Genomic DNA, 22,153 nt, shown 5'->3' on the forward strand with positions numbered 1-22,153 from the left:
GTCGTTTCGGATGGGAGATGGAGCTGCTACTTGACTTTGATGCAAGAAAATTACATGTTCTAGATCCTACGATGATGAAGACTAGCTTTTCTAGTGTACAGAAGCGTCACAATTTATTTGTAACCAGCTTTAATGAGGCTATTGCAAGGTGCAAATATTCTTTCTTCCAAGGCTGGTCTGTGAACATGCATGGCTGGACGAGGTGCTTTGGAGTTGGTCTTGGTGTGAGCTGCCACAGGTGTTTAGATTTTCAGTTTTTGTTTTCTGATATCAGCCAACATTACCATGAACCATCTGGTTGGTTATCACGTACTGACAGCTCTTTGGTGACAGGACCAACTCCGGTCTATTTGCAACTCACTATGTTAGAGCGTCTGATGGAAACAGCCTTCTCTGGGTGCTCCAAATGGTAAAATTAAATAGAATAAGCTGGAAAAAGTTTTTTTTTTACTTGCTCAACATTTGGGGTTTTTGTACATTCATATACCTAGAGGATTCTCTCTGGTATACCAACACATAATCATTTTTTTATGCAGGCTGAGCATGCATTAAACCGTGCTGAATTGTTGTACCTGCTTTTATCCATTGCAGGGAATTGTGGTGACATCCCAGAGATGGCTGAGCATGCCAGAGCTTGAAGATTTGATATATATGGTCTACATAAGATGAAGACATATTTTGACGTTTTGCAGACTCTTTTGACAAGATTATTGGCTATACCAATTCTGCATGTTTGTTACTTTGTCATGTTGTGACTTATGCATCTCCACTTTGATCTGGCACTTGTGACACATTGACTCATCTCTTCCTTAATGGGCATACCAACTTAGTTACTACTAGGTTAAGAAGTTGTTTGCACCAACAAAATATTTGAGTAACGTTGAATGAAATGTAATGATAATTGTAGATACAAACATCATCTAGCATACATGTTCAGGTTTATACCACCTCAAGGGCAGGGTGAATGCAGGATCTTAAATCTTAGCAAAATATTACAGACCAACATCGGGATGTAGACAAGTCACCCAAGAAGCCATTAATTGTAGCAAGAAATTACAGACCAACATCTGAATGCATACTTTAACGAACCCAGCAAGCTTAGCCTACAAGCCAGTGCATGTATTATCAGCACTTTTAGTGAAGCACTCTGATGTTTTGTGGTCATCCAGACCACAAGTTGTGCAGTTCTTCATTTTCCCTTTCTTCTTTGCAGCCTTCTTTCCAGATTTCATCTTCTCTTTGATCATATCAGTACGCGGCCTGTAACGGTTGATCCTTGGTCGGCCGCGCCTAACTTTCACATCAGGTGCCCACTGCTTAGCTTTGTCATGGACAACAAGGAACACCAAGGGATCACCAGTAACCCTAACATGGAAACGGGTGGATTTGTCTACATGTTTTCTGAACAAAATGTATGCAGCATTGGTATACACTTGCAACGCATGTATTTCCATTGGCCATGCATGCTCACGAACGAACACATCCTATATTGCAAAGTTTTCAAAGTAAAGCTACTCAATATTGGATAATAAAAAAATTAGGGTGCAAATGGATCAACAAATAGTCACGATGGAAACAAGTTGCATTACCTGCTTCGTCTTGTGTTCAGCTTCTTGCTCTACTTTATACCAATCAAGTAGCAAGTTGTTATAGTTCATCACAAACTTGTTCATGGAAGAGTTCCAGTTTGTAGATTTCAGTTTGTAGTTACAAGTTCATTCGAACCATCATGGCAAACACATTTTTTATGAAAAAGAATAGTATTACAACCGACTAAGGGAACCAAAAACACTCGTCACGGTAAATTTTTAGTGGTTGCTGCATTGTTGTTTAGGTGGGGAACCGGAAACAGGTAGTTGAGTTCAGTAATAGAGTAAAAAAAAGGTGCAGATATGTCTAACCACTTTGGCCATGGTTTTACTCCCCCTCCACAATCAAGTATTATAGAGTCCACGCCTTCATCATCCGAAATATGCCAACTCCTCCACCAACTGCAATTGATTCACTCCAAGCATCACTGCCAATTGGTGCCTCAGTCCCAACCTGACCCGAAGGTTCCGACCTGCTATGTGCAAAAATAAGAAAGTGATTAATAGCAGCAAAGGGGAAATAATCTATGGGTATTGCATAAAAGTTTGATGGAATACAACATTCTCACATTTCCTAACGAGATGGAACAAATTGAATATTATTCATGTTTGATGAAACAGGCCTCTCCAAATTCAGAATAGGTGTCGCTTGGTCAGGACTTAATATCATTCATGTTTGATGAACCAGGCCTCTCCAAATTCAGAATAGGTGTCACTACCGGACTTCCAAACTTTGCCGAGTGTCAGATACACTCGGCAAAGGACATATTACACTCGGCAAAGTCTTTGCCGAGTGTAACACTCGGCAAACGACACTCGGCAAAGGTTCACACGGCAAAGTTGACTTTGCCGAGTGTCGGAATACGGGCACTCGGCAAAGGTTTTGCCGAGTGCCCTGATACTCGGCAAAGAAGCCACGTGGCGCCACCCTGGTCCCGCGGTTTGCCGAGTGTCTAACGGCAGACACTCGGCAAAGTTTCAAACTTTGCCAAGTGTCCGACTCGGACACTCGGCAAAGTCCCCGCGCCAGGGTACCGCCACGTGGCTGGTTTGCCGAGTGTCAAGGCACTAGCACTCGACAAACGTTCAAATCTTTGCCGAGTGCCAGTACTTTAGCACTCGGCAAAGTGACTGCGCTGCTGACTTGTGCAGGCTCCTTTGCCGAGTGGTTTGGGTTAAACACGCAAAGTGGTGAATTTTTCTTTTTTTCTTGTTTCGTTTTTCTCTGTTTTTCCATACAAATACAACAGAAATATATGTGATTGCAGAGGTCATTACAGGCAGTTATAGTCCATCACATATGATTGACAATGACTAGAATGGCATCGATACAAATAACACCGTCCATCACATATATCACAAGTCCAATACATAACACGAGTCCGATACATAACACAAGTCCATCACATAGAATATAGTCCACATATGTCACAAGTCCGATACATAACACTAGTCCATAAAACAGAATATAGTCCGATACATATAATAAGTCCAATACACTAGTACTACAAGGCACTCACTGCTCAGGTCTGTGGGACCAAGTTGGCCACTGGGCCGCCGGCGAGTTCTGGTCAGGAGGAGGGTCGTTCGATGCATTCCACGACTGATTCTGCAAATAGGAACATATAAATTGAAGCATAACAAAAATATAATAATATCTACAAACAAAACATCCTCACGGGAGTGTCAGAAGGTCCTGCAGGAAAGTAAGGCTGAGCTGGTAAGACGAAGGGAGGAGGCGGCGTCGCATAGTTCATCGACGTGCCAAGTCCTTGCATCCAGGTGACCATGCTTTGCAACATAACCGACTGCGCCTCCCTCAGCTTCCGCTCCTGCTCTAGCTTGGCCTCGATCTCCATTCGGCACCTCCTCTCCTCCTCAAACTTTGCCTCCATCTCGGCCTACAAGATTTAAACCTCCATGTTACAATACGAAGCAAAGTTTCATTTTAATCATAGAATGTCAACTAAATCTAAACTAACCTGTCTCTGGTGCACGCTGGCCACTGAAGTCTCAGGCCGTGGGCGAATGGGCGGGGTCGAGTCGGTGGTACTTGCCCTAAGCTGCGAGAGACTGGGCGTACTCGCCATGTCAACCAAGCTGTTGGCGATCAAGTACCGCCCGTGCTTCTTCCCTTGTCCCGCCCTCATGATGGCGTCTCCGGAGAGTGGCGCGGTGGTCGGATCCCAAGTCTCCCCGTGGAGCGCCCTTCCCACCTCCATGTACGCATTGATGAGTGCGTGGATGCTTGGGTTTGTGTAGGCCTCTGGTGGAGCCGCCGGGTTGTAGACCACGTCCGACGTCGCCCTACCCATGTGAGACATGGCGTACGCCGTGAAGTCGTTGCAAGACTGGCCTGGATGAGACTCCGACTGCCAAGAAGTCAACAAGATGATTAGTAAGAATTAAAAATATAGCTTTAGAAAAAATGAAGATCATAGTGAACTTACCCAAGTATTCTTGTACTCGTCGAGGCTAAGGCTCCCTTGATGATGTGCCGGACCCGACATCATCAAGCGGCGCTCCCGGCATAAGGCGTGCTGGCGGGCCCAATCCTCGCTAATCCACTTGTCCACCATCATAGACCAGCACTCGGCCTTGTTTGCACACCAGTTCGGAGGCACCTAAACGTAATAAAGTGCATGACATATTGTATTATCAAATACAAGATAAATGAATAGAGATGGCATTTATTTACCCTTAAGTACTGGTCTCGCGTGAGGAAGATGTCCCTTGCGGCTGGTTTCTTGACACTCCTCTTCTCGAACTCGGCGCAGTACACAACGACGGCCTGGACACGCGCCTCGTAGTGCATGTCCTTCACCAGCTTGTAGCAAATCTGGTGAGCCAGCTCGTTCGCCCGGGCCTCATAGCCTTCCTCGCACCTGTAGAAATCCTGCATATATACCCACAAGATAATTGCAATCATTATTCCAAAAATTGAAACAGAATGCGATATTTGGTTGTGAAGTTTGACACCTCCTCCAAAATATATGACTCTGCAATAGAAGCTTCAATTTTACATTTATTTTTGCATTTCGTTCGAAGGACCTTCTGACATCTCTCAATTGGATAGCACCAACGGTACTGCACAGGCCCCCCCCCATCCGTGCCTCATACAGAAGATGTAGAAGCAAATGCTGCATCGGATTGAAGAAGGCGGGTGGAAAGATCTTCTCCAGCTTACATAGCAACACAGGGGCCACTTTTTCCATGTCCGAAATAACGACCCGAGATAACTCCTTAGCACACAGCTGGCGGAAGAAATTGCTCAACTCTGCCAACACTCGCCATATATTATCAGGGAGATAGCCTCGAACCATCACAGGAAGAAGCCGCTCAATCCATATGTGGTAGTCATGACTCTTCAGCCCGTTGATTCGCATCGTAGCCAAATTAACTCCCCTCCTCAGATTCGCTGCATACCCATCTGGAAATTGTAACTTTTGGATCCACTCTAGTGCTTCCTTTTTTTGGGGCCTCGTTAGGACGAAATCCGCCGGAGTCTTCCTCCATTGTCTCCCTGGTCTCGGAGTCTTCATTTCGTATCTTGGTCTATCGCACAACGTTGCCAGATCCACTCGAGCCTTGACGTTGTCCTTCGTCTTATCAGGAATGTCCATGACAGTTCCAAAAAGAGCCTCACCCCAATTCTTTTCAGTGTGCATGGCATCAATATTGTGTGGAAGCAGGAGATCATTAATATAGGGAAGCCTCCACAAGCCAGAGACCTGAGTCCAAGAATGTTCTTCGCCATATCCCACAAAACCACCTGCATCATTGACCTGGAGAGCATCTATCTGAGCATGAAGCACGGCACCCGTCAGCATCTGCGGTGCAGATTCTGTAACTACGACACCTTTCGTGAAGTTCTTAATGTCTCTTCTAAATGGATGGTCAGCAGGAAGGAATTGTCGATGTTTGTCAAACAACGAATACTTGCCCCCCTTTCTCAACCAAATGAACTGTAGAGTTGCCTTGCATGTTGGGCATGGGAACTTTCCATGAGTACACCACCCGCAGAAAATGCCATACGCTGGGAGGTCATGCAGAGAGTAGTGGTACCACAGATACATTCTGAAGTTTGTCTTTGTCGCTCGGTCGTACGTCCACACCCCCTCCTCCCATGCTTTGATCAACTCATCGATTAGAGGCTCCATGTAAACACTCATTTTATTCCCTGTGTGTTCAGGAATAATCAACGACACAAATATGGTTTGTCGTTGAAAGAGAACACCGGGGGGGAGATTCAAGGGAATAACGAACACGGGCCAACATGAGTACGATGCGGCCATCATACCATAAGGATTGAACCCATCGGTTGCTAGCGCAACACGTACATTACGAGCTTCTTTAGCTTTTTCATGATGAATCTCATCAAAATGAGTCCATGACTCACCGTCGGAGGGATGCACCATCTTATCTGGGTTGTATCGAACACCTTTTTTGTGCCATGTCATCTGTTTCGCGGTTTCCTCGGTCATATAGAGTCTTTGGATCCTTTGAATGAACGGAAGGTAACGTACGATTTTCACAGGAATCGTGAGCTGCCTCTTAGGCTGACCGTCACCTGCATCCACCTCCAGGAATCTTGAGGCTTTGCATTTTGGACAGTAAGTTTCAGCCTCGTGCTCTTTCCTAAATAAAATGCACCCATTAGGACAAGAATGTATCTGCTCATATGGCATCTTCAGTGCACTAAGGATTTTCGTCACCTGATACATTGTCTTGGGCAGAATGTGATCTTCCGGAAGAATGCTCCCAAAAACGGTCAACATACTATCAAAGGCGTCTCGGCTCAGGCCAAACTGGGACTTTAAGGCCATAAGGCGGCCAATGCCGTCCAGCTGAGAAACCTTTATTTGGCCGTGAAGAGGTTTCTGTGCCGCCTCCAACATCTCGTAAAATGACTTTGTGCTTGCCTCTGGCTCCTCCTCATGCAGTCTTTCACCGAAATGTGCCTCCTCATAGTCGTGTAACATGTCCCCAATCCCACCAGCAGCATCACATTCATCGATGCGTTGCCTCATGACCTCGTCCCTCATACGATGGGCTTCACCGTGAAAGATCCACCGGGTATAGTCTGGCGTAAATCCATAATTGACAAGATGTTCGTCCATGACCTTTTTTGTCTTTCGTTTCTGGTTTCCACAACTCTTGCAGGGACACCACATGAATCTCGACCCTTCAGCTTGCGCCCATGCCCCTTCCAAGAACTCGTTAGTCTTCTCAATCCATTCATTGGTCATGCTAGCTCGAGTTACCCGGCCGGTGTACATCCACTCACAGTTATCCATCTTCCAAGATATCAGCGACTACTATCAAATTTAAATACATGTAGACGTTCGGCTTAGACTCTAGTAGGTAAAGATAGGTCCTAATCCCACCCGACTATGTGTAGATGAGGTCAGTTTATATGATCCACTCCTATCGAAGACAGAATTTCGGCAGCACCTCCCCGCTATTCTCCAGATACACGTCCCGGAAGGGAGATTGTGTATCCGGAGAACAATGGAGAGATGTTGCCAAGATTCTGTCTCGGATGGGAGCGGACCATGGAAACTAACCCCATCTACGCATCATCGGGCTGTCCAAATAACATGGACAATTCGAAACAGATACGGCCATAGATATGTAAAAATCTGCATATTTCGAACCGTATCTGTTTCGAACGGGAAATGCCTAACCGGGTTACGAGAACTACGAATAGAATACGAAAACAAAGTCTTGTACACGTGCTCACCTACGGGCTCGACGGTCGGTGCTGCTCGACGACGGCTTGCGGCCAAGTGAACGAGTCGACGACGGTGAATCAACCTCCCTTGTCAACAAAAGAAAAAAGGGTGTCAAATTAGTGTCAACAAAAGAAATCAAGCACTGGCAGAAAGAATTGAAAGGATTGGAAATGATCTTTGACTCATGGACAGTGCCATTTCATTTATGACATGTTCATATGTTATAGCCTTAGATTCAACAACCTTATGGTTATGGTGGTCATTGGTCAATTACGAGTGAAGTAGCTGGTGGTAGTGAATGACTTCTGATAAAGGAAGATATGGAGGAGGTTCAGATGCTGGTTCCAGGTATTTGTTTTAAAAAAATGAAATTAGAGAATGTAAAAGATTGATCGTCGGGATCGATAAAAATGGTCTGGTTGATCACTAGGTTACATCGCATGTATCATTGCTTGTTTAGGTGGTGAAACCAAACCATTTAAGACAGATAAATAAAGGGGAAAACATTGTGGTTGATTGCTGAGCGCTTATTGTTCCTGCCGTTTGTTAACATGTATGCTAAATAACTTTGCAGTTAATCCTAGCAAAGAAACAGTATGGAGTATGGACAATCATGTTTAGCTCAGAAACATGAATCAAAATCTATAAAAATGAAAATTGCAAAACATTGAAGTATACAATGTTTAGTTACAGACCTACACGTTTGAGCCTTTGATCTTGTATTTGAGATGGATGGGTGGCGGGGTTGGTGCGAACGTGCGACGCCCCGGCGAGGAGGCGCTGCAGCGGCACAGTGGAGGGAGGCCGGCGGCGCGAGGCCCGGCCAGCAGCTCCGGCGTGGCCGGCAGCTGCGGCGTCGTGGCCGGGGGCGCGGGGCCCGGCCGGTAGCTCCGCGTGGCCGGCGGCGCGGCACCCGCCCGGCAGCTCCGGCGTCGCGGGGCCCGCCCAGCAGCTTCGGCGTGGGCGTGGAGGGAGGCCGGGCGCAGTGGAGGGAGGCCAGTGTGGCCGGCTGCGCGGGGCCCGAACGCCGCGGCGGCGGCGCCCGGCACCTCCGGCGGCGAGCGGGACCTCCGGCTTCGCAAGGCGGCGCGCGGAGGGGAGTTGCTGTGTGTGTTGCGTGTGTGTGTTGCGTGAGTGAGCACTGAGTCAGTGTATAAGTGCAGGACTTTGCCGAGTGCCCAGATCCATGGCACTCGGCAACATTTTTTTTGTTTTCTGCCTTTTAATTCATTACAAAGGTTTAAGTAAATTTGTTTGAATTTTTTTTGAAAAGTAACTTTACTAATTCACTAAAAAGGTTCATATTTGACGTGTCAACGAAAGAAATCTCATCATTTCATGTAGTATGCATTCAAATTCAATTTACATCAATTTCATTAATATAGAAGTAAAAAAAAGATATATTATCAAATGGACTCAAAAAATGACGAAAAATTAACATGAAGCAACCCATCATGACTGTTGCCTATATAAAAAGTTTTGAACTCAAATCTCAATTCGATCGTCACTGAGTCAAAAGCTTAACGAATCCTGCACAATTCTCTTAAACTTCTTCGAGGTTCTTTATTTCATAACCAACATACGTCACAACTTTTGCAAAACCGTCTCAATTTTTTATCACAGCATCCACATATGATATCATGATATCATGACAAATCACATGATTTTCAGAGTTCATTTGCATTTTATAGAATTTAAAACCTATTCGGTCACACGTTCCTATAAATGAATATCAACTTTTCCCGTCATTATAGTACATTATTCCATACAGTAGCGGTTCAAATTTGAATTTTTGAAGAAATACTTTTTACCAAAAGAAATTAACTAAATATAGAGAATATAAGGAAAAAATATACTTAATTTTAATATGTACGTCTTCATATCGTAGGAGATCAGGGAAAAATTTTGGGAATTGGGAGTGGAAATTTTTTTAAAATTTCGCCGAGTGCCTCAAAGGACACTCGACCAATCTGACAATTTGCCGAGTGCTACTCCTTTGGCACTCGGCAAAGACATATATTCGCCGAGTGCCTCAAAGGACACTCGGCAAAACCAAACGGAACGGCCGGCCAGTAGCTGTTACGGTTTTTTTTGCCGAGTGTCACATTCTGGACACTCGGCATACTCTGGATTTGCCGAGTGTCTATATTACGGCACTCGGCAAAAGCAGAGTTTGCCGAGTGTCTTTGTTTTGCCGAGTGTTTAATTGTTTACACTCAGTAAAAGGTTCTTTTGCCGAGTGCTCGAATTTTGGAACTCGGCAAAGCCGTAGGCACTCGGCAAATATAGGGTTTCCGGTAGTGTGTCGCTTGGTCTGAACTTGCTTCCACATAGTTGTCATTGCCACAGGATTTGCTTTGTCACCAATTTCAGATGAATTAACTCCTGCATGCGGAAGAACACCATTGCCTGCTTGCATTACCATGTCCTGGAACGTTACTAATGGACCAACCCCTTTCATACCAAAAACACATATAACAAAAAGATTAATTTTATGTATGGCCTTGACAGTAATGTGTCAATTTTGCATGAACAATTAAAGTCAAAAGCAATACGCACCGTTCTGATTCAAGCAATGGAAGTTGAAAAAGGAAGGATTCATGAATGGGTAGGAGCTAAGAGCTGATGCATGCTCCAAAGAAATTATCCCCATGCTCGTATCTAAGAAGCACCATTTCCAAAAATCAAAATCCATACAAAACTACAGAGCCACAGTACACAAAAACACAAGATGCAGGGCAGTTACCGTTCCCATTGATGCTCGGTTTGCCTTTTCCTTCTCCAGGAAGGCATTCGTCCCTTGGACCTTTTCTCCCCATCGCCATTGACACCGACACGGTGCTACATCTGACCGGACCAACTTCATCCCCAAGGTCTTCTTGCGCCCTGAGTGATGTGCGGGCGGCATCAGCCTCTTCGTCGCCAGAACCAGCTCCTTTGGCCACCATGCACACAAGGAAGGAGGTCCCGTGTTTTCCGGATCTAGGAAGAACTCATGGCCGCCGTGGAGGTGCTGTGGTGAAGATGGAAAATGGTTAAACCGAGGAGTGCAGGGGTGCCCACGGGTATGATTGGTGTGGAGAGAATCCAATGTCCATGTGGGTCCACCAAGTTGTCTGGAAATTTGCCTGACGGGCTGCATGTTTTAGGCTCATCTTTGTAAACACAAAAAAGCCGAAAACGCATTAAAGTGAAACGGAATCTTGCCAATTTGAAGCACTAAATGAAGTCTATTTACAAAACTTTTTGCATGGATGGACTGTAAATTGCGAGACGAATCTAATGAGACTACTTAATCCATAATTTGCAATAGTAATGCTATAGTAATCATCCGTTAATTATTGATTAAACATGGATTAATTAACATCATTAGATTCGTCTCGCAATTTACAACCCATCTATGCAAAAAGTTTTGCAAATAGAATTCATTTAATACTTCAAATGCCTTGTTTATATCTTTACAAGTTTTTGCAAAATGAACTAAACACTCTCTTAGCCTCACGAACCAGGCATAACAGGTAGGCATGGGTCCCACGGCGGAAGTGGTGGGACCAACTTCAGCTCCTCCCAATCCCGCAGCAGGTTCTTTACAGCAGATCAACGGTGGGAAACTTCCCTGCCCGGGCCGGCACCTATACGGCAGTCTCAACCCAGACTCTACCATGGAGTCTAAGCCTCCTATTTATTATGTTTTACTGATGTGGCGGTATATTTATGGAAGAGAGAGAAATCAAGACTCCAAGTCTTATTTAGACTCCAAATCTTCACGCAAATCAAGAATGAATATGAGAGAGACAAGTGGGACATATAAACCAAAGTAACACACTTTGCATTGAGAATTATAATTTCTTGTGATAGAGTTTTTGAGACTTAGACTCTAAATGGAGTCTGCATTGGAACTTGGAAACCACACTCGGCGGGCGGCCTCCCACGGCGCGCAGCCCCCAGGCACGGCTCCACGGGCGGGCAGCCGCACGCGTGGCCGGATCCCTGCGCCGCTGGTGGCGCCGGACGGTGGCGGCAGGGGCGCCCCTCTGCTAGGGGGAGAACTGGAGAAGGCAGCTGACTGGTTTTTGTGCGTCGCGTGAGAAGGATAAAGGAAGATGTAGTCAGTAATATGGACAAGGGCAAAATGGCCATTTTCATTGGTAAGTCCCAACTGTCAGAGCTTCTCTACCTTTAACATTGAGTTAAATACACCAGCAGCCCTCCAAGTTGTCCCCAAGTGCCACTTGGGTCCACGAACTTGCAAAATCGAAATTTAGCACCCTGAACTTGTTAAGTTGTGCCACTTAGGTTCATACCCCTTCAAGGGGCATGAATATTTGCAAAAAAATCCTTAAGTTTTATTATCTTCTACCTTCGCATCCTTGAGGGAGAGATAGTGAGGAGGCAGGGCTGCCACACACGCCGCGCGCCGGCCTCTGCGAGCCGCCGGCCTCCATGGCCGCCCCAGCAGCGCACAGCACGGCGCGGCGGCGAGGGTGGTCAGGGCATGACGCGGAGGGTAGGGCACGGCGCGGCGGCCCCTGCAGCACGAGGACGAGGCACGGTGCCACAGCCACCATCGCGGTCTGGAGCCGCGGAGGCGGGGCCCGCTAAGCGGCGCGGAGCCGCGGAGCTCGAGGTGTTGAGGGACGCCATGGAGCTCGAGCAGGGAGGAGCCACGGCAGCGGGGTCCATCTCCGCGACGCCTACGAGCACGTGGACGAGGCCCGCCTGTGGTACCGCGCCATCTGCGTCGACGGCGTGGTGGCGGGGTCCATCTCTGTGAAGCCGGCGGCGCCGGCAGAGAACTGGCGGCGCCCGTTCAGGGCGCGCACTGGGGCTGCGGCATGGTGACGCGCGCGGTGCCGGCAGCGGCCGGGGCGTGACCGTAGCCGGTCGAGCTACAGGCGGCGGCGGGGCCCGACCATGGCCGGCGGAGCTCGACGAGGGCGACCGCAGCGGCGAGCTCGTGGGCATGGCGGGACGCGACCGCGGCCGGTGGAGACGTGGGCGGCGGCGGGACCCGACCGCGGCTGGCAAAGCTCAACGAGGCTGACGGAGCCACGCGCGGCGGCGACGCGGCGGTCGTGCGTGTGCGGCAGCTCGCCGGCAACACGGCGGTCGTGCATGTGGCCACTCGCTGGGGACACGCGTCGCTGCCCGGCCACCGCCGCAGAGCATAGCAAAGCCGAGGCGTGAGGTCGAGCCTCGTGCTCGCCGGCGAGACGGAGCGCGTGAGCGAGACGAGCCCATACGCGCCCAGCTTGCACTCGGCGCTCACCTGGTGGAGCAGCTTGCGGACGGAGACCTTCCATGTCTGGTAGGCCTTCTCGAACAGGAAGAGCGAAGCCTGCGCGAGCGCCACGGCGTAGAAGAGCAGGAGCGCCGCCCCTTCCCGAGCTGCCGTGCCCGCTGCCGCTGCCCGGCGTCTGCTCACACCACGGCTCGAAGAAGGACGCTGACCCACCGCCTCCGGTGCCGAGCCCGCCGGCGCCGGGGTGCTCCACGATGTCCAGCTGGATGCACCGCCGCCACCAGTTCTTTCCGCTGCGCCGACGGGGGTGGGGCCCCTGCTCCGCCGTGCCACCGGCTCGAGATCGAGCGGAGGAAGCGGCGAGCCAGGGACGGCGGCCGCGAACTCTAGGGGCGGCGGCGAGCGCGGAGGCCGCAAGCTCCAAGGGCGGCAGCCACGAGCTCCAGGGGGCGGCGGCGTCCGCGGCGGCCGCGAGCTCCAATGGAAGGCAACGAGGCAGGGGGCGGCGGCGAGCTCCACGCACTGACGGAGGAAGCAGGGGAGGCGTCGGGAGAGAGAAAGAGAGAGAACGGGATGGAGGGGGTGAAGGTAGAAGATAGTAATTTTGGAGGGTTTTTTTTCATATATTCATGCCACGTGGCATCATGTCAAGAGGTATGGACCTAATTGGCACAACTTAATAAGTTCAGGGTCCCAGATTTCGATTTTGCAAGTTCGTGGACTTAAGTGGCATCTCAGGACAAGTTCGAGGGCCGCTGGTGTATTTAACTCTTTAACTTTTAACAGAACATGGACGGAAGGGTACAAGGATAAACAAAACTTAAAGCGAGGGCATACAGGTACGAGTCAATTTTTTAGAGGTATAAAAGTCAATAGCACTTTACATAAGTGTATATAGATAAAGGACTCCATAAATATACTGATAGCTGCACTCGAGCTGTATGCACACATTTTTTTTTCAAATGCTCAAGCGGTAGAAAAGCAAAATAAAAAAGTTGAACTCACGGTGATGCATATTTTTGTCCGAGGACACAATATGCACTTATAATTGCACACAACAAAATTTTAAAATTGTTATTGTTCAAAATGCACATCTACTGATTTGATATCCTATATATAAATAATAGCTTAAATATAATATATAAAAAATACGACAGATGAGATGCACTTATTTGTAAAAAAAAGGAACAACCGATGCACAATTTTGCTTATAAATCAAGAAATAAATTAAAAAATATGTGTACTTTCTCTCATTCTAAGGTGCAATAATTACATCTATGTATATACTCCCTATGTAATTTCTCAATAGTATTGATCTCCGCATCGAAATTTTAAAAGTGCACTTATTCAGGGATGGAGCTCTTAAAAACAGAGGAACATGGAAATCGAGTTTGATCCCATCATCTGTTCGGAGCTGAATGCACATATTTCCTTTCCATGATCCGGATGCAGATATGCATAGGAAAAAAAATTAAATTCATAGTGATGCACATTTTTCAAGACAAAGTAAGGCACACGTGTTTACACACAACACAAAATCACGATGTTGTTTGAGATGCACATAAATTTGCACATATGAATTTGAATCCACCTATAAATAAAAATTAACATGAGCATGATTTTATATATTATAAAAATTATGATAAAAAAGGATGAGACGCACATATTTTTATGTACATAAAAATTACCGAAGTTATTAGACATGCGAGATGTCTATGCAAACAGAAACATGCAACAAAATTTTGCGATGCACTTTTTTATAGATAGTAAAAAAATTAAGAGATAGTGTAATACTAATACTAAAGAATGTGCAGACTTTTACTATTCAACATGTTAATTGTGCATTTAAAATATGTGCTGGAGAGAGCCCTAAAATGTGTGGTGGAGAGAGCATCCTTCCGAATAGTTTCAAATAAAATAGTCTGTCCATTCGCACTAGCATTCCGAGTTCCGAGAGGTTAACCTAACCGGTGGGAACCGGTCCGGTTTGACCGGTTACCGGTCAAACCGGTCCGGTCCGGTTCCGGTTCCGGCCGGTACCCAACCGGCCAAAATTCAAATTTTAAATTTGAATTCAAAAAATGATAAATTCCCAAAAAATTCCTAAAAATACTTCAAGGTGTGATGAATCTAATGGTGTCAAATTTTCTCAAAAATTCATTCATTTAGTATAGTTTGTGGGAATTTAAAGTTAAATCAAAAAAGAAAAAGAAAAAAAATGGGCCGGCCCATGAAGGCCCACCGATCAAACCGGTCAAACCGGCCGGTAAACCGGTAAAACCGGCCGGTAAACCGGTTGCACGGGAGCTTTTGAATTTCAAACCGGTCAAACCGACCGGTAAACCGGTAAAATCGGCCGGTAAACCGGTCAAACCGGCCGGTAAACCGGTCGGAACCGGTTGCACGGGAAAATTTGAATTTATTTGAATTTGGATTTGAATTCAACCGGTTTCCACCGGTTACCGGCCTAACCGGTCCGGTAAACCGGTACCGGAGGGCGGCGGTAACCGGTTTCCGGTTGGGATTAAAAACCCTGGTTCCGACAGCCTAGCAGAGCAGCTTGAGGAGGTGGCTTTTTTTTCTCAAACGATACTACCACCGTTCGAAATTATAGATCGTTTGACCTTTTTGACACTAAATTTGACCACTCGTCTTATTCAAAAAATTTATACAAACATAGTCAAATTTAAACCCTTCTTCGAGAATTTGTATTAATAAAGCAAGCCACAACAAAAAAAGTAATATTTTGCACAAAATTTTAAATAAGACGAGTGGTTAAATTTAGGGTTGAAAAAATCAAACGATCTATAATTTAAAACGGAACAAATAGTAGAGATGGGAGCAAGTTCCCTAGTTGAATTAGCCGTTTGGCTGCAGGCCCAAGCAGCTGCAGCACTACTGACGTCTACAGGTGTGCTTGGTTTATGGCCCGTCACAGAGGTCTATTCTGGACGACTAAGCTTGGCGCCCGTGGCAGACCATGCCAGGGTGCCATACAGCCCCTAGAGACATCCTATCCGTGCAAATGGACGAGGGTGTGTTTAGTTCCACCCCGTAAACGCAAAAAAGCCGTAAACGTATTAAAGTGAAAAGGAATTTGACTAATTTGAAGTACTAAATAAAATCTATTTATAAAACTTTTTTATGGATGGGATGTAAATCACGAGACGAATCTAATGAGCCTACTTAATCCATGATTTGCAACAGTGATGCTACAGTAACCATCCACTAATTATTGATTAATCATGGATTAATTAGCATCATTAGATTCGTCTCGCGATTTATAACCCATCTGTGCAAAAAAGTTTTATAAATAGACTTCATTTAGTGCTTCAAATTGGGAAGATTCGAAACGCAAAAATTTTTTGCGTTTACACCCTACCGAACTAAACACACCCTGAGTTGGAGGCACGGCCGAAAACGGTACATTTGTTGTGTGCTTGAGTATTTGTTGTGTGCATAATATCAACACTACTACAAAATAGATCTTTGATCCAAGCCATTTGTCCTGGCTGCCTTTGGACCCGGGACCAAAAGTGACTTTTGTCCCGTGTCCAATGGCTTGCCGGGCGGGTGGGAGAGACAGGGACCTTTGGTCCCGGTTGGAGGCACCAACCGGGACAAAAGGACCCCTTTTTATCCCGGTTGGTGGCTCCAACCGGGACAAAAAGCGATGGACATTTAGTCCCGGGTGGTAACACCAATCGGGACAAAATGACCCCTTTTGTCCCGGTTAGTGGCTCCAATCTGGACTAAATGGGTCTTTTGTCCCGGTTGGTGGCTCCAACCGGGACTAAAGGGTTCTTCACGTGTTAGTTTAATAGGAATGCATTCATTCTAAAGTCACATGTGGTGTGTAGGTGGGGTGGTAAAGAAACTACACGCGATGCAAGACATCTCGGGTTCGGGTTCTGGGTTGCACAGAATATTTTTGACGTTCCACATGGCCTTTAGTCCCGGTTATTTCACCCGGGACTAAAGGGTCTGGGCCTTTTGTCCCGGCTTCATTGTCCCGGTTCCAAAACCGGGATGAAAGGGGGGTTTAGAACTGGGACAAAAGCATGTTTCTGTAGTAGTGCAAGCACATGCCAAAGAGGCGGTTTGTCATGTGCTGTCGGGAAAAAACACTGCAAAAAAACACACACGGCAAAAATACAGAAAATACATCCTTTGCCATGTTGAAAAAATCGGGTGCTCGTAGGCTAAGAGGAATAGGGGGTGAATTAGGCAAACTAAAAACCTTAACCTCATTCTCCAACTAATTTGCACATAAATTAAATCAAGACATACTATCTAGATGTGCAACTAGTATTCTTTCAGTGTGAAAAACCCTATCTCAAAAAAATTACGCAACCTATAGCCCTATCAAGATACTACTCTAAGAAGGTAAGCCAAACAAGTTGACAGAATGAAATGCCGAAGTTTAAATAGAGATAAGACAAAGCAAACTCTTGACATGAGATTTATCCTATGGTTTCGTTAGAGTGGGTTGGGCACTAAGCCGCTCCTACTCCACGTTATTGAAGCACTCACGAAGAGTATCGCTTCTCGGCCACCAAGTCTCTCCCGGGTCTCTTCTAGCGTCGCCACCAAGGCTTGCAAGTCACCACGGTCACCTTGACCCCGAGTTCCACTAAAGAGCTTCTCCAAGAAGGATGGGGTCTCCACGTCCCTCGCATAAAGATGTCTTCGCCGCTCCACACCAAGCCGAAGGCTCGAAGACATTGCCGGCGAGCCACCAAAACTCCAAGGGGCCGGCACACCGAGTACAAAGGCTGGTTCACTCTAGAACCACAACACAAGGCACAACACCTTGCTCACTCACTCACTCACTCAAGAGCTAATCTAGCACTAACTACAAAGCACGTGCTAAACCTTAGAATTTCATCACTAAACACTTGGGTTGGCTTGGAGATGTTCTTGGATGTGTGTGAGAATTCTCTGAACTCCAGCAACTTCAGAATGGCTGGGGTGAGGCGCTTATATAGCCCACCAAGTCGAACTAGCCATTATGTCTTTTTCTGCGTAGGCATCAGACCTTCCAATGGGGTGCATCAGACCTTCCGGTCACTCTAAGCTCTGATGTAGTCGTTTAGCCTTCTAACAGCTGACATAGCAGTCACCGGATCATCCGACACATTACTCCGATGGGGCGTCAGATCATCCGGTGCTAAAGAACTGTCTTTTCTGCAACTGTAATGCTGACGTAATTGATCCAGTGCCTTAGTCCGATGGCCGTCGGACTTTTCGGTGATGAAGGCTCTGCTGCTGCGCCCTTCACATGCTCTCTGAGTAAAAGTCTGGTCCTTAGTCCGATGGCTATTATTGGAGGCGTCCGACTTTTCGGTGGTACTGATATTTTCAGCTGAATCCAAAATAAATAGTACATTCGCCCGGTCCTTGGGTTTCGGACCTTCCGGTCAGGGGGGTCATCAGATGATCCGATGGCCCCCCTGATCTTCCGGTGGTACTGAAAATCCTGCTTCCTCCTTACATTTGTCCAACTTGTCGCAATAGCCATTTGGACACTTCAAATATATTATATCTCTGCTTTTTTCATTGTGACTTGAGTCTCTCGACGATGGTTTGGACGTCTCAACGGTGAATTTGACGTCTCAGATATGGTTTGGACTCCGTCCAAGGGAACTAGAAAATCCTCCAAATATGATCTCGCAAACCTGTTAGTCCCATTGATTGCGTTGTCACTCGATCACCAAAATCACTTGAAATGGCCTAAATGGGGCCATGTTCGTTACACGTGTGCAGGATAAAAACACACACGGCAAAAACCGAACACATGGCAAAAAGTCCTATTTGCCGAGTGCGTGCCGCCAGGCACACGTCAAATAGCATGTACACCATTAACGGCCGTTGGCTGGACGTTAGCGTTTGCCTTGTGCTAAGTCAGGCACTAGGCAAACTAAGAGTTTTATCGTGTGTATTTATTCTTTGTCGTGAGCCTCACGTAAATCACATGACAAAATTTTTGAAAAAATATTGATTCTTCTCTTCTAACTTTTTTTGCTATCCACATACTACTTGGTACTCCATATTAAGTTTTGTGTATTTCTGGATCTTTTTGTAATATCTAATTATTGTATTTCATTAAAAATATTTTTGGGGGATAAATCATACATGAACTGCAAGTGTTTTGAATAATGGAATATAATAAGATCTTTCTCAAGAACCATGACCATGAAGCGTGTGGCCCAATCATTTTAAAATTCTACAAAAAGTAACGAAGTCTGAAAATCATAAGATTTGTCATGATACACTACTGAAAACCGGCCTTCACAACCGGTTGAAAACGTCCATAGGCATCGGTTTTCCAACCAGTACCCGCAAACCGAGACCAATGGCCTCGCCCTAGGACACCGGGGTTTTCACCTGGTGCCTTAGACATCCAATGGTACCGGTTGAAAAGAACAACTGGTACCATAGAGGCTGCCACCTTGACGCAAGCTGGCGGCCCCTTTGGTACCGGTTGGTCTTTCCAACCGGTACCAATGAGCTTTCCCTATTTTGACCAAATCCTATTTTGTTTGTTTTATTTATTACTATTTATTCTTTTATAATTGCTAAGCGTACCCGAGTTGTACAGTACTATACGTTCATTGGTCATGTTCAATTTCAAAGAATATTTGAACCTAACTAAAAGTCAAATGCAAGGATATAATTAAGCTAATTAGCTAAACTAATATATTTACAAATATACAAATAACAAGGCATCACGTTTAAAAATATTTACAAATGTACAAGTCATGTTTATAGTCCAACTGCTGGGCCCCTCAAGACGTCGATGGAAGTCCTTTATGGATGTGACTGTCGTGGTAGAACTCGCATGTAGGATCTAGAATCTCATTCAAAATGAATCCGGCGAGCTGCTCGCACACAGGGTTGATCCGATCGGTGGAATAACATTCATCCCCGAATCGAGCCATCTATCATTTAGGAACAAAGGACTGATATATTAACATCATGTGCGTTAGTATAATTATAAAAATGTACTAGTGAACGGTTTGTGCGTACTCTTAGGTCCTCCGTAGTAGACTTCCCGCATGGAGTTATGATGTGCAAGAAGTCGCATACGTAGTACCCGCACCAATCAGTTCCTTATTTTTGTCTCGCACACTTAAGGAGAAACAAATAAATTACTCAAATTTGAACAAATTGGGATTACTTAACTAGAAAAATGTTCGTGAATCAACATATCGGATAATCCATTTTAACATTCAGTTCGGGGCTCCATTGACTACGTCCTTTGTTCGTTTTCACAAATTTTTTGCACACCCTGCGCTCAAAGTTAAGTTTGATATTCAACAATTGTTATTAATTGAAAACGAATTTGATTGTGCAAACTGAACTTACCTGTTCAAGGGGTCTATGATATGCTGGATTGCGGACTTTAGATTTCTCATTGAGTCAAACACTACAAGATTGCCGGTCTCTACGGCAAGTATGAGTAAAACCTAATGATAACTGCAGATATAGATAGGATATATACATACAAGCATTAGACGATTTAGTATTTATTTAGAAATATAACAGAGGATTGAGTCGACCAAGTCTTACCCATAGTTGTATGGTATGAATATATAGGATTTGTAATTTTGCCTAGTCAACTAATCGTACATGTTTTGGCACGTTTCCGTGTAATTTTTGTTGAGCACTTTCTGGTTGACTAGCAACGGAGACATGAAGCCGATCTGATGGTGTCATCCTTCTTTCTGGCCTCTTTGAATCTCCTGTCTAAATGATACAATAGAAATTATATAATGCACACAGATAATTACGTTGCTTGTGAACAAAAAGAATTAATATAGAGGTAAGTGATACTTACAGAACCCAAATGGTGATGACAGAGGTGTCGAGGGCTTGTCGTTGGTATATGTGATATATATTGTCAAAGTACACCCAGAAGTCGTCCTCCCCGCAGAAGAAATCATGGTCACCATACTTGACTCTAAATATTTTTATTTCGTCATTCGACATTTGCAGGTATCATCTATGCAAATTGTACATCTGCGTGCCCAGACTCATCTCTTATTCCTTAGTGACAAAAGGTTTTCCATGCTCGAATGGAGTAATAACGGGAGCCACAGGGATATCTGGCTCCTCTTGCCCCATTGCCTGCTCTAGCATTAATCTAGTTTCAGAAAGAAATAGCACCGCCTGTAGGTCCGCCTCGTGTAGGATTGGTAACATTGGCACCTGGAGGGGCTCGAGTTCTTTTTGTTGTGTGCCAAGCTGAGGAATGGTCTTGCCACATTTTTTCTTCTGATTTCTCACCTTGTGGGCATTTGTCAGAGTACGATCATAGTCCGAGGGTATGCTTTTCAGTTTTGGTGGGTTGTCTAGGCTTGCGAGAAGCTTTTTCCCTAATTTTAGAGGTACCTTTTCCCTCGGCAGGGGGACTTTAGGCTTCAACTGTTCTTTTATATATCGAGCTGTCTCCTCTTCCAACTCCTCAGCGGTCTTCTCGTAGGTCAATTTTCTTTCGACTGTTTTCTGCTTCTTCTTTGAGGGTCCAGCCGCTGGGAGGGATGATGTCTTTTTCTTTCCTTTTTCCGGTGCAGGAGGAGTTGGAGTACTCGTGGCCCTTTGCCCTGGCGGAGATGGTGGTGGTTGTGGGGACGGCGGTAAGGGAGGCTGCGGAGACGGGCTATCGGTCTGCACGGGAGCCGTTGTGCTTGCAGTAAGTTTGATGTCGGCCTTGCGCCATAGAACGACCCCGTGCAGTGCGTCTCCCAATGTCTTCTCTCCATCCCCTCCAACGAAGTCGAGCTCAAGATCCTCATTGTTTCCAACTATCTGCTCAACTGTGACGGAGGTGTAGCCAGGGGGTATCGGCCTTCCATGAATTGTAGTACAAGGATTCAGTGGCAGGGCTGACCCGTACGCTACATGAATGGATATATTCTTTGCTCGCACATGTAGCTCGCAGGCTGCCGGTATGGTGATATCATCCACTGGATACCTCTGGTCATCTACTGTTGTTGGCTCAATCTGGGGGTGTTGATCAGCTTGTACGTTGGTGCCGCTGTGGATGCACAGCTGCTGCGTCGCTGAGAGGCCGGGCTTGTCACAACATCCAGGTGCGACCCAGCAGTGCCCCTTTGGCTCAGAGCTAGCTGCACTGCCTCATTGACCCTGACGTCCATCTGAGATTCCAAGGACGCAACCTTCCTGTTCATCTCTTCTTGTAAGGCACGAAGTTTCTCTTCTTGTTCAGCTTTGCTCTTTCGGTGAGTCTTGTAAGAGGAATCTCCGACCCAAGCAACTTTCCATGGGACCATGCTGATGCCGCGGGCTCGTCCAGGGTGTTTCAGTTTCTTTAATGCCCTAGTTAGTTCATCATTCTCCTTTTGAGGCTGGAATGTTCCTTGTTGGGCCTCATCTATTGCTGTGACCAGATCGCGGGACACTTCTTGCATAGGCTCTGGCACGACCAAAGTTCCATCCAACTGGTTTAGTGTCACGCTGTTAGCAAATAACCACCACTTGGATCTATCCGGCCAATCCCAAGTCGCCGGCCTGATGCCTCTATCCATAAGGTCATGCTCCATCTTCTACCATTTTTTTACTGC

The 22,153-nt window shown here is 46.1% G+C and overlaps 2 protein-coding genes and 1 long non-coding RNA gene across 7 annotated transcripts; all 3 read right to left on the reverse strand.

The window, feature by feature from the left end:
• Positions 1 to 885: 885 nt before the first annotated feature.
• LOC120686559 lies at positions 886 to 2,300 on the reverse strand. 2 transcript variants are annotated; one of them, XR_005680239.1, is made up of 3 exons: positions 2,159 to 2,300; positions 1,395 to 2,062; positions 886 to 1,290 (listed from the first exon to the last, which is right to left on the reverse strand). It is a non-coding gene; the product is annotated as an uncharacterized LOC120686559 (long non-coding RNA). The 2 variants fall into 2 exon arrangements; XR_005680238.1 differs by having other exon boundaries at positions 902 to 2,062.
• Positions 2,301 to 2,975: 675 nt separating this feature from the next.
• On the reverse strand, positions 2,976 to 4,008 carry LOC120686557. The gene is made up of 3 exons (XM_039968768.1): positions 3,572 to 4,008; positions 3,269 to 3,490; positions 2,976 to 3,198 (listed from the first exon to the last, which is right to left on the reverse strand). Exons 1-3 carry the CDS (start codon positions 3,911 to 3,913, stop codon positions 3,106 to 3,108), a joined length of 657 nt encoding a protein of 218 aa, XP_039824702.1. The 5' UTR covers positions 3,914 to 4,008; the 3' UTR covers positions 2,976 to 3,105.
• A 31-nt stretch (positions 4,009 to 4,039) lies between these two features.
• Positions 4,040 to 10,389, reverse strand: LOC120686558. 4 transcript variants are annotated; one of them, XR_005680236.1, is made up of 5 exons: positions 10,071 to 10,389; positions 9,884 to 9,985; positions 7,333 to 7,410; positions 4,288 to 4,485; positions 4,040 to 4,213 (listed from the first exon to the last, which is right to left on the reverse strand). XR_005680236.1 is itself a non-coding variant. In XM_039968771.1 (4 exons), the coding sequence occupies exons 1-4, from the start codon at positions 10,270 to 10,272 to the stop codon at positions 6,879 to 6,881; spliced, it is 390 nt and encodes a 129-aa protein (XP_039824705.1). In that variant the 5' UTR covers positions 10,273 to 10,385; the 3' UTR covers positions 6,607 to 6,878. The 4 variants fall into 4 exon arrangements, 3 of the variants coding, with proteins under 3 accessions (XP_039824705.1, XP_039824704.1, XP_039824703.1); XM_039968771.1 differs by lacking the exons at positions 4,040 to 4,213; positions 4,288 to 4,485 and adding an exon at positions 6,607 to 6,886 and having other exon boundaries at positions 10,071 to 10,385; XM_039968770.1 differs by lacking the exons at positions 4,040 to 4,213; positions 4,288 to 4,485; positions 7,333 to 7,410 and adding an exon at positions 9,165 to 9,733 and having other exon boundaries at positions 10,071 to 10,388.
• Positions 10,390 to 22,153: the final 11,764 nt, after the last annotated feature.

The sequence above is a fragment of the Panicum virgatum genome, chromosome 8N (genome assembly GCF_016808335.1).
Source record: "Panicum virgatum strain AP13 chromosome 8N, P.virgatum_v5, whole genome shotgun sequence".
Taxonomy (NCBI): Eukaryota; Viridiplantae; Streptophyta; class Magnoliopsida; order Poales; family Poaceae; genus Panicum; species Panicum virgatum.